Below are 13,417 nucleotides of genomic sequence, written 5' to 3'. Positions count from 1 at the left end.
AACCTGACAAAAATAGCAGACGGAAATGTGTTTACAAAATAAAAATAGTGATTACTTGATTTAGATACCAGGAAGGGGAGGAGGTAAAAGAAAAGTTATATAACATTTTATTATTCAATAATTTATTAAAATACATAAGTTTGTCCAATTCCCTGTGATACAACACCTCAGACATAGCTCATTGTACTCGGTTTGAGTGTGGGTACAAAGTTACTATTTGAATTTTTTATATCTTTTTTCATTAATGAGAAATTTGACCCCAAAGTTAGAGTAACTGTTCACCAGGAATGGCTTTTTAACTCTTCTATGATTTTTTTTTTGGCTTGGCTGATTTTGTTCAAACTTGATAGGCAGATCGTACCATCACTAATTGGAAAAACAATCCTGACCCACCGCTACCATGGCAACAGCCAAAATCTGTTTTTTTAATACTTTCGCCCCAAATTTATTACCTCCTACCAGTCTTGTAATAGCAGTGGCCAAATGATCGTGCCTTTTATTCTGGCTACGTTGCGCACTGGTAAGAGATCACTGGCGCCGACATTGTTACACTGTCAACGTAATCCCAATTGAACTTTGAATAAAATCTAAATGCTGCCTCCAATCTAGAAAATACTATCTAAAAACGGTTGGAAATAATACATTTAACGGCTGAATACGTCCTAGCAATAAAATAAAGTGACTTCTAAAGACTGAATGTTATTTTGCGAACCTCGTATAAGGTGTCTGGTTTTAGTTATAAACCGACGTTAGCTTCACGTTCATGTCCTACCATGGTAACAGCCGAAAACATATTGCTTGTTTTTTACCGGCTTGTTTTCATTGGCATCCGAAGTATTTTTATTTTGTAAATAAATGTTCGTCTGCTATTTTTATCCAGTTTAGCAACATTTTTTGCATATTAGGTGTACATCACATGGAATACTACGATTGTCAGAACTTGGTGTATGTTGACTGAGTTTTATCATAGTACGAAGTACCAGGAGGTTTCTGCTGGCGACTTTGCGGCGTTACCCAGTTCCAAATAAAGATTACCAACGCCAAATGAGCAACATTTTAACCGGTAATCAAGATTCATTCAATCCACGGCTAGCAAGCAACATCAGAAGCGAAGTTGTAGCATGCAGTACTAGGAAGTCATCCCGTCAGTGGAGTACCACAGTAGCACGGCATGCTTGCCTTCAGCATTGTATTCAAATGAATCACGTGGGGTGTCGTTCTCGTTCAAACCCGGAATTCGATCAATAGGGGAGTTTCAGTAAAAAAAAAAACACATTGCAAATCATGCAAGTTCAACATTTTCAAACCAATATACGAAAACAGGAATGCTCAGAGTGCAAAAGTATGATAGTTATTACATTCCAGTATACACATCTCTGTTAATACTATCCCTCACATATTCTACTCCCAATTACTCCTGCGTATAATGGACTAGCCTCTTTTCATGTTGACATTCAGACTAAAATCATGTGACAGGCTGTTAAAATTGGCTGTTGCATACTCTTTCGCCGGTCTGGGAAATGTGTTTAATTAGCTCTCATTCAAGCAACAATGCAGATTTCCCAGTGGGAGTGAAACTATTCGACTCTGCCATTAAAAAATAGGGGTGTTTTCAGCAAAAAACGAATAACCCTGGAATGCACACAAAATACTGAATTTTGGAACAAATCGTGCATTACTTACAGCAGCAGAATACCACAGAAATATCAGACGAAACATGAAAACACTATATATTGTATTTCGGCCTGAACCCTCTATATTGCAATTCAAGGAATTAACCCCTTATGTGCATCCATTTCCCACTTTGGTATCACCCACCCCTGAAAACAAACTCTTAATACCACGCTGAAGCGTTTGGTAATAAACCCAAATTACGTTCTTAGAGACGTTTTTCAAATCCCTCATTAAACCAGTAATATCTCTATGCTTGATGACATGGTAAATTTATTAAAGCATTTTCACGTCTGGAAAAAGAATTCTATAATCTTAGAGAACTTGTGTATACTAGTATTTTAATAACTTGTCCTAAACGTGTCTTAATGGCAAATCAATGTAAAGCATCTGGTGAGTAGCATAGCGCCCTCTATATTCACCTACTAGTATTGTGTTGCAATCTTATTCTTTTAAAGTATGATTTTAAATATTAAAGGGTGGTGGTCGTTACACAGCGCGTGTCTGAATTTCATAGAAACAATGTATTTTGCATTTGAGGAGGGTCAGATCTGCTCACCACCTCTGAGGTGCAAGTGGTCGCCCATTTTCATCCGGGGCGACCCCCCCCCCCCTCCCGGTGTGGCCACTATTGATTTTACACGCGTTGTATGGGTTGCAAGAATCCTAAATCGAACGAACAAACCTGTTTTATTATGGCGGGTCTAAACCATAGTTCTTCTGTGTCGATAAAAATCCCAATATCTGAAAATAACAAATTTAATGAAATGAAATGGAATTCATGACTAAACTACCATCACAAAGACTAAAGACTAACAGCTAATCCACAGCAAACGTTGTGTTCAAATACTGTATACTGTTCTGAATTCTTCTCGGGTTCACTGGTCGTTTTTGTTTCTGTTATACACAGCGCCACCTAGTGCCGAGAAGATACAGCGTAGCATTATGCATTTCCTATGAAGTTCAGAATTTGTGAATGTTATTATGCAAATTTGAAGCGAATTATGGATTACTGACGCTAACGGACTTGTGAGATACTGTGTCGATTTCATTCAATCTTGAATCGTCTCATGATCCTTATCAATACCTCAGATCATGCCTGTCTGACTCACTGCCCCCCTCTCGGAGTCTGACCAGCAATAATGATGTGTAAATACACGTGAGACAGGAATATTAAACGTGAGACAAGAAAATAATACGTTCTGGCTTAACTATTGTACATTATATTTGTTTTGGTCTATCTCTCCAACTATGACCCTGTTTAAAATATGTCTAAATAATCCAGGTTAATTACTCTACGTTCAGAGGTATGGCCAACAACTATATATATTTGACATGTAAATATCTAACACATGCATCTATATGGTCCAGTTTTAAAAAAACGGCTTTTAAAACTTTTACATATTTGAAATGTACGTTTGTCATTTTTAAACCCAACTTTGACCTGGGAAGGCTTGCAAGTTTGACATTTTAAAAAACTTTACTTCAAAAATGTTTATGATGAGACCTTGCTTCGTCACGTGTTCATATTTTGCCTGTGTATTAAAAGGATTATAACAGTTTTAGTTCCATAAGCACACAGTGTTTTCATCTGGCGACATTATCCACTTGTATGTTACCCTGAGCGAATATAAAAACGTAACTTACAATAGCCAGCTGGAAGATTCGTTGATCATTACATGCCAGTAACCACGAACGAACTAATCCGATAACGACGGAACAGACCATTCTACTAATACATTAGTACCGTTGTTCACACATGCCACCCCCCGGGTATCACTGCCCTCCAATGCCTTCCCCTCCCCTACTTTGCTTGTATAAGTATGACATATGAGGGTTCTCCAAAAACCAAAACAACTCTTTTTACTATTTTTTTAAATATCAATGTACCCCTCTGCCTTTGCGTATTCCCGGGGGACATCGAATCACTCTTATTTCAGAGAATCACTGACTTTATTTTTCCAACAAGCTACACTGTAGTCCCAGAAGATACGTTGTCTTGTCGTCCTGTTCGAACGCCTCCGTATATTTGATATGTCTGGTTCAGGTTTTTCATTTTGTATTTTTGTCAGCCTATTGAAAAGTAACTTTTTTGGGGTTTCGGACCTAAATTTCTCTGCGAAAATGAAATTCAGAACGCACAATGCATATTCATGAGTCTAACAGTCAAGAATCCAAGCTTCTATTTAAGTCTATATTCTCAGTAACTTGAACACTCCTCGCATTTATAATGCAGCACCGGGTACCGTCTCAACCACTTTATCGATAAATTATACCCATTTTAGAATGTGAAATTAAGTACTGTAAGAAGGCGGGAAGATGGCCACCAAACATATTACTTGACTTTGCATCCGAGATTGTCCATATCGCGCATATTCCATGACACACGTTTGTCGGCATACTGCAGTAAGACGATAGTACCTGACAAACATTTGTTAACATACTGTTGTAAACCACAAGTACCTTTACTCGCGAATGTAACATTGGGACAGTTTCCGCCCCGTCATGACATACCGTAACGGCGTCGTGGTAATCGATATGAGCATGGCAAGTCAGCAAATGGGGTCGAGATGCATGGCTTTACGCTGAATGCAAAAAGTGTTACACAAAACTAAACATTACAGGATCATTTTTCAGTTGTATTTAATGTGGTTTAATCAGGCATGGCAGCAAACAAAATTACCCCACAAGTAGAAAAGGGCAAAATATTGATTTAAAGTGGTACGTTAAAAGTAGGGTGAGTAGGGTGGCCGTAAACGTGTAAGTGTAGGTAGTAGTATATACGTACACGTTGAATCATTGGGCGTTCTACCATGTCTAAGATCACAAAAATACCATTTCAATCCAATGATCACATCCGACAATTTTAGACCAAATTGTTTGTCTACTAGTAATAAACTCTATTGTAGACCAAATGTTACACAAAAACACTTAATAGGCGAAACATTCGCTATTCGAAAACAACAATAATAATCCACTGGAATTTAAAAAAAACAAAAACAAAAAACAACAAGATGATGTCATAACTTACATGTATCTTGAGATAACCGGTAAATCCAGTTTTGAAACTAGTAGTATATTCTGTGAGCAGAAGGCGACAGTGTCTATTGAAACAATACTTTGCGGTAGCGATAGGCAGTGTCATCACGTGACTGTTTTTAACAATGATAATACGAAAACGAAAATTACGGCCATGGTTGTGGGAGTAAGGATAATTAAAAATAGCTTATTACATTTTTTTCACGTCAAAATGTTTATATTGGCTCAGAATACAACATAATGAAATTTGAACAAATTCTGTATATTTGCATTTGAAGTAAGCTTCTAAATTAAAGAACGGTCACAGTACCGTGCGCTTCTAATTTTGTGTGAATAAACCCTAATATATATGCCTCGTTTTGGAGCCATATCGACCACGACACGAAAAAACAACTTGATATAAACCAATTTTACAATTTGTCAATGAATAAATACAGATTTATAAAGTAAACAATTGTATTGTGTAATCACCCCCTCCACAAATACACTCTTTCACTAGCAATCTTTCACTAGTTGAGCATACTTGTGATTATGGATAAATATGTCAGATATTTCGAGTGTGGACCAACAATCTAACATGGTTTGTAGATCTATGGTTCTAGTTAAGTCGAGGTTGACTGCCTGGCACCACCCTTCCGCCGCCTAGACAGAATGATGATTTGACCGTACTTGATACAAATACATTACCACAATGATGTTGGTTACGTCATAACCCCACTCATATTATATCGTCTTTGTCAGAATGATGCATATTTGACATTACATGCTGATGCCTATATTTTGCTAATATTCTGTTGACTTTTGATATACATGTTAATATTTGTTATCATAATCTATATTAGGATGATCTCTGTGTTAAAATAAATGAAACATACACTATTATATAGATTGAAACACAAAATCATTTTTTGCAAACGCAAGTTTCACATGTACCGTAACTTTTAAACGTATATAAATTATAGTATATAGCGCCGATTTACAAGGTAGGCAGTCGTATGGCATGACATATAAAGTATGAAATACTAGCACACGGTCCCAGTCATGGCACATTGCGAGTGAGTGAGTGAGAATAGCTTGTTTGACGGCGAGATACCAATTAACCAGGAATGTAGCTTTGATGGCTACGGCTCACCATGCTACAATACTATCATGGATTGGATTACCTGTTAAACATTGGCTAATGTGATTTATTAAGCTGCAGGGCCCGGATATGTCAACGTCTTATCACAATGATCCGACATGTTTGTCACCCACGGAGCCAACAAGTCAACACGCTTAATAGCAAATACTCGCATATAAACTATCTCACTTGTACGCACATGTATATAGAGTATATGCATAGCACTGCTCCACAGATACACTGTCATACTAGGGCGCACTAGTATAACAATTAAAATATTATTGATACGCCAATAGTCAATCAATATCAATCAATCATTATCGAACACGTTGATTACGTAATATGCAATATGGACGACGGATGTGGATCGCGATAAGGCAACTTCCGAGATAATAAACTAATTAATCTTACTATCATTAATAAATTCATATATGATATGCAACTAAAATGATACGCTTATGTATTTAAAAATACCATATACAATTATTATTAGTTTATGTACATATGGTGTTGGATTTACTACAACTGATTCACCCCTACTATTAATGGAACAGTCCAATGAAAGTGATGACGGGGTGGCGTTGAAGTCACGTAAAGTGTGGACACTTCTTAACGGCAATCGGCTACTGTGCACTGCGACCACTCAGTATTACGGACAGTCCCAGACCTCCAGAATGACGAAGACACGGAAAGAAAATCAACACTACTCATCAACAGTGACAAATAATGAAGTGATATCCGGATCGGATGAAACCATCAAAAGAAGCAAAAAACGTGTAAATACATCCTCCGCAAAAAATAACGGACCTCGACGACGAGGTCGACCAACAGGAGCTAACGCCGCTCGTGAGAGATCGCGTGTCAAAACACTGAGGTCGGCATTTTTAGAATTACAAAAGACGCTACCAGCCGTTCCACCGGACACTAAACTATCCAAACTTGATGTGCTAGTGTTGGCTACAACTTATATAGCTCATTTAATGCAGACTTTGGATTCGGACAACCCGGACAATGGTCAAGAAACTGAAATACAGCATAGACTTGGTGCTAATGGCTATTTACATCCAGTTAAGGTTAGTGTTGTTTTTACTTGGTAACAACACGTGGTATAATTCTAATCTAAGTAGTGAAAGTGTGTATAAAACACTGCATTATACACGACTCAGTGCACCCTACATATTCACTCTGACCGTGTGTGGTGACTTCGAATAATACGAATTGTTTTAACCAAGTACATTAGATTAGTCATGTGACCTGCTAGTAATTCTCATCCATATTTAGAATTATAATAACGAGATTATTCGATTATTTTTCACCGAGTACTCAGTCTGTATTCATCACAGTATATGGTACTGTGAGACAGGGTTCGAAGTGATACTCTGTATGTGTGTGACGTGGTTACGTTCCAATGCATAGAAAACCTACAGTCGCTTTGACGTCCACCCTAGAATACAATAAGTGCCTTGAACACTCTCGTATACTTAGGTTTTAGCACGTTTTATGACTTTGTGTTTGACACGAAACATCCCACTCCTATGAAATTAACTCACAAACTACTTATATACTTAAATACTATTTCGTAATTTACCGTCTCAATCCCTTCGTCCAAGTACGTAAAAATACACTAGTCGTGGAAGAGACTGATTTCACTGATGGGTTTGAGTTGAGAATTCGCTGTAGTCACCCGTCCCTCTTTAGAAGTTGAATAAAAACGCACTCCAGACAGGATATTGCCTGAAACGACGCGCTAGGAGTCGATATTGATTCTTAAAACGACTTAAGTTTTGTTGAAAACTACTCACAATAAGAACGAAGACCGGAGTGATAACACTACGTAAGGTCGGTGCAGACATCTCCAAGCTTGGTCTATTCATCTTGGGTGTATCGTCAGCGCCTGAGGACCGACGAGGGTATCGGTGATTGACGGACGTGCAAACAAACCAATGTTTTTATTTACTTTATACATAGAGGATTTACTTAGTAATTGAATGTTTGCAGCCCACCTATTATTGACATAACTGTTTTTCCATTCACCGTATGTCATTAATCTTGAAAAGTCAGCCCAATTAAGTAGAAATTCAACAAACTTGTAACTCTCTCGCATACTTTTCCTTCACAATGTACTATTCATAATACGGCACAAAAATGCCCCGGAGTTATTGAAGAAGTCGATTATTGTGTAAAAATGTCAACAATCAGTGATTAACTGTTGTAAACGGTGAAAGACGACGGATAATGTTAAAGATGTACTATTATTTACTTGTTTCACATATCAAAGACTGCATGTAAAACATGTCATCACATAGCCTTCCATTTTTCTACACGTTTGGTGTGAGTGAATGTGTTGTATAATTATTTCTGTCGTGTTATTGGGGAATTAGTGTGTTGAGTTGTGACTACTGTATAACGGACGCATATACAGTGTCTAAAATGTGCACAGTGTATGCTGTCTTCAGCACCATACGTCACTACCCCATGTCCGCATCGTCTAATTCCAATGTGATTATGTTGTGTTTAAAACGTATACATGTATATGTTATCCTTGCACGATTCGTCGCTAGTCTCCGCCACAGTCCCTCCACACTGTGTCTCCGCCCACTGTCGTTGCACGATTCGCCGCACGATTATACCTCCCGTCCACCGATGTTGCTCTTTGTCGATTATCTTCCGTATATACTGTTTCTTTCGATGCTAATTACATTTGAATATTAAACACCTGCTTATAATTATACTATGTATATTTGTGTTATACTCTCTAATTAGATTTAAAATTTGACAATATCCGTCGCACTACGTAGTACACGTAGACCGGTGCGCCAATGCGTCAGAACGCAAGAGACTAATGTACCCTATCTGAACAAACCAAATACTATGCACGGGTTGTTGTGCGTTATTGTTAACACAGCTTTCTTAGACTATCTCACGTTGAGATGTATTCAGGTTTTGCGTTCATCGTTGTGTTTAATAGATATGTATGTTGGGATAGAATATAATAATATACGCTTTGCCTTGTCCATCCCATGTCAGCAATGCTATTTTAAATGTGATGCAAGACTTTCACCATGGATACCATTAAAATATACTGAGATAGAAAGAACTTTAACAGTTTATGTTCAAAGATTTATTTTCCTGGATGAATTGGCATTATGTTTTCAATTCGAATTCAATAACGCACACGGTTGTTTTTAAAGGTCTATATATCAATCCCCGGGACAGCACCAAATCGTTACGAGAAATAAACATTATTATATTACAACATGATCACAGGATCGTCGTCTGTCTTCATCACGTGTACAGCAACTCATTTGCATATATTCTAGTCACTCGAATTATATCGATTCTTAAAGTTATTAAAATTGTCAATCGTCACTAAGACAATCGATGAGTGCATGATGTCAAGCTTTGTCGAATTTACGTACTACTACGAATAAAATCAAATAAATATCATTTTGTCATTGAAATTACACGATATAAAGAATTGAAAGAAAACTGACTGACACCAGGTATGATATCACGGGCTTTGCGCTAACGGCATTATTTATGTGTGTTGTCATGGTATCATCTCTACTAGCAATAAATACACATTTTAGTCGGCTTTCGTACCTGTCAAGGGTACATATCTATGATGTAGTTTGTAGTTTCATGTACTAGTATTTATTATTCAAAGTGAATTTTCGATGGCGTTATTTCCACACCCGTCTTGTGAGAGTTTAGGTCACATTTACCGCTGTGGTCCTATGCGTAAGTAGGGCACGTGGTCATTCTACACTTTCCATTTTATGAATCACAGTCGTAATTTGTTTCCGCATTACGACGACAACTCAGCTCTGTTGCTGTAATTTCTGATTTAGTGGCAGTATATCGTACTTAGCGTACTTAGTATATATTCAAATAAAGCTGAAAAACAAACAAATAGAGCTGAAAAACAAACGTGAAAAGTATTTGCTCGTTGTCCGTTTTCTCACGTGACTCTACAGAACACTTGACTACATTGGGAAATCCGATGCCTGTATTCAGTGATCGTATCGACACAACTTACAAGGCATTCTGAGGGTTCAAGGTTCACTAGTGATAACCATACATCTCATTTCACACACATACCAATTTGATTTAATGTTTCAAATATACGTCACATACGAGATATGGAGTTTACCAACCAACATTGTTATGGCACTCTATTCACATTGTAGGGAAATGACTCAAATTACGATTATTCTTGTGAGAAATAACCAATTATGACAGAAATGGCGGTACATTTTAGGAAAAACTTAACAATGAGTAAGTTTTAGGATTTGGTGTATTTTACCACAACCAAATGTTGAATATCGGGTCTAACAAATGTGCTGACACTGGCTATGTTAAACATCACACTGTGGTCTTGAAATATGTCGGAACCTGTATTTGTGCTGCCCTCCCTGGAAGCGAGTGACGACGTTGGTTGATAATCGATGCAATTAGCCACCTATTTAAAAAAGTATGAATTTTATTATAACAAAAATTACGAAAACTCTGTCGATGTTTGAAAAGCAAGGAGAACATTCCTGTTGATCAGATCATTCGATCAACATATAAACATACTACTTATCTGAGTACACGCAATAAGAATTGTCTGGTCATTATATAATAGAGATCGTGGGTCTGGTTCACTGCAATGCCAGTGATCAATATGGACCCAGACCCACCGTCACTACGCTGTCAGTGATCGATATGGACCCAGACCCACCGTCACTACGCTGTCAGTGATCGATATGGACCCAACCCCACCGTCACTACGCTATCAGTGATCGATATGGACCCAGACCCACTAAAACTATTACACGGTAACCATAACTGGCCCGGTAATGTTCTATATAATAAATATGCTTGGATTTACGAAGCAATTTTCTCATGTCAACAAGAAAAACATTCCCCGTGAGATTCCATCCCTTAGTTATGCCGTCGATTCTTGAAACTTCTTATTTGCTTTCACCATTTGTACAACGCACCCTGTGTACTTACAGCATTTTCTACTCATTCCTGACAATAATACCCAATAAAATTTGGAATTGATATCATAACAAGGCAGCTTGAACATTAATACTATTACCCTGTCTAATAAAAGGTCCTCGTAGAGCAGACTTATTAGACAAACAACGTCGTTGTCAGCACTTTATTTCAAAACATATGGTTTATCGTCTGAGTGTCTAACACAATATTTATTTTGACTGTGTATTTATTATACTGTGTGTGTCTACTAAACCTCTTATTAAGTAGAGTCACCGACTATGTGTAAGGTATGATGAGTTAATATTGTCCAAACAATCTGGTGTTCGGGGTCAGCAGGTTAAGACATACATGTAGATATGATGTCTTCATTCTTGGCATGCAACGCAGATACCAACTTTCGATTATAATTAGAATAGCTATGTCTTCATATTTCACGTCACTTGTCCGTCTTTTGGTCTTAGTTTACGCAAGATGAGACCGACTTAAAACTGTGGAACGTTAGCAAGAGTACGCATGCCTCTAATAGTCGCGCGTTAACGTTTAGGCCATGCGTACATTTCCAATATACTGAGTAGGTTAACTACACCATACAAAAACGGTGTTTCCTGTCTTAATAGAAGAAAAACACCATTACTTTGTGAAATCACCACCATATTATGTATTCCGATAATTCAGTATTTTCTCAAAATAAGTAATAAAGCGTGTAAATTATTATAGTGCATATTTAGATCTCCGCTGGTTGGATTGCACCATAGACCACCCCGCCATTGATAACACTATATAGGGCAGATATACTATTTTCATGTGTGAATATTGTTATTCGTTTCAATCATTTCCTTCCTCATCACATAAAAAATAATGATCTGTCTACCCCATGGCTTGGTTGCCTTGGTTACTAGATCGGAGGAAATTGAAGACTAACCGATCCAGACAGTCAGTGCTCTATAATTGCTTAATTTTGTTTTTGAAAATATTGCATATGTCTGTACTTGTGTTCATTTTAATTGGCTTCAATGCCAATTAGTGTTGGTGCCACGCCATCCGCAGAGCCATGATTAATCCCATATTGCCACTATAGCTTTCCCACGCTCCATACCACCAGTAAGATAACTTACTCATATAGCGATGTTGTTTACATTAGACGCGTCCCTCCAATGCGATCAATGTAAATGATATCTCGGCTGGTGAAAGGGGAGTTTTAGGTAGTTCATGTAACAGCCGATGCGCAGGGGCTGGTGTGGTTGGGAGTTAGGAGTGTATCAGTAATTGTGTACCGACTTTCCGTCCCACTCATAGCAACACAACGTTTCCAGGGAGCGCGCCATATGTTTAACTCTCAAAATGATAGACGCAAGTTTGGTGAATTGTTATCTTCGAAACTTTTTAAAAATGTTTAGCAATCCTGTTCGAATAAAGATTTTTTTACACAATTATGATTCTGATAACAACACTGTTAACAAATAACTATAACACTATAAAGTTCGTTCAATCTGTTCTAAACTTTTTATATTTCGACATTCTCATGATGTATCCTTAGGATGAAAAGACGTATAATAGTAAGGTTATTACGAGGATACCGAAACATATGCACTCAGACAGTACAACGTCACATCACTGCGCGTCGGTCGATACTTCCGCTGTACTGTCTTCGTGCATATTTTTTGGTATCCTCGTAATAACCTCATAATATATATTATGACAACTAATTATAACAGAACTTTTATAATAACATCTTTATTTATTATTTATTTCACAGAAGTGGCCGATGCGATCGAGGCTTTATGTCGGAGCGACGCCGTCCAGTCCTCCGTCACAATACAGCTCGATGACGTCACAACCCAGTCCAAGTGGTTCGTCGGATAGCTGTTAACTGTTGAGTCTCAGTACATCAGACATTTATGAAATGCTGCATTATTCACAGTCATTGGATTTGTTTTTCATTTTATACAAAGTCAGTATTTGATTGGCTTATCGATGACCAATGCGAAGAAACACATCACCAGACTCAATCCCTCAGCAATTACCAAACTCTGCATTAATTATATATATATAGTCTAATATTATGCCAAGGCTGCACTGTTTATTCAAACTGCTATTATATTGTATTCAAATTGCCACTTCTGATATTTAGCGGTCACTTTTTTTTCAATCATTTGTATGAGAAGAGAAACTTACACATGCCTATACGAGCCGCTGGCCAGCTCATTGTAGAATATGCAGTTTATCGTGTAAAGTGTTAAGTCAACTACTAGTATTCATGCCTTATTTTGATATCCCACCCGAACTAAGTGAATATAGAACGCCAGGTGTCCACCAAACTGCCATGTGTAACACTGGGATGGCCATCAAACTGCCCTGTGTGGAACGCAGGGTGGCCGACAAACAACCATGTGTGGAACGCGGAGATGGCCGTCAAACAACCATGTGTGGAACGCAGGGTGGCCGACAAACAGCCATGTGTGGAACCAGGGTGGTCGACAAACAGCCATGTGTGGAACGCGGGATGGCCGTCAAACAGCCATGTGTGAAACACGGAGATGGCCGTCAAACAGCCATGTGTGGAACGTGGAGTAGGCCGTCGAACAGCCCTGGTACATGGTA

General features: G+C 38.0%; 1 protein-coding gene across 1 annotated transcript; it reads left to right on the top strand.

Moving 5' to 3' along the window:
* Window positions 1-6,439: 6,439 nt before the first annotated feature.
* On the top strand, window positions 6,440-12,817 carry LOC100366381 (transcription factor 24-like). The gene is made up of 2 exons (XM_002740020.3): window positions 6,440-6,903; window positions 12,573-12,817. The coding sequence occupies exons 1-2, from the start codon at window positions 6,505-6,507 to the stop codon at window positions 12,684-12,686; spliced, it is 513 nt and encodes a 170-aa protein (XP_002740066.2). The 5' UTR covers window positions 6,440-6,504; the 3' UTR covers window positions 12,687-12,817.
* Window positions 12,818-13,417: the final 600 nt, after the last annotated feature.

This window comes from Saccoglossus kowalevskii, chromosome 18 (genome assembly GCF_978046115.1).
Source record: "Saccoglossus kowalevskii chromosome 18, keSacKowa6.1, whole genome shotgun sequence".
Classification (NCBI taxonomy): domain Eukaryota; kingdom Metazoa; phylum Hemichordata; class Enteropneusta; family Harrimaniidae; genus Saccoglossus; species Saccoglossus kowalevskii.
This window is presented reverse-complemented; position numbering and strand designations above follow the sequence as displayed.

Excerpts from the sequence above, each read along its gene's own strand:
- LOC100366381 (XM_002740020.3), top strand. The coding sequence starts at position 6,505 with ATGACGAAGACACGGAAAGAAAATCAACACTACTCATCAACAGTGACA. Across the intron at positions 6,904-12,572 it reads GCTATTTACATCCAGTTAAG|AAGTGGCCGATGCGATCGAG; the intron begins GTTAGTGTTGTT and ends TTTATTTCACAG.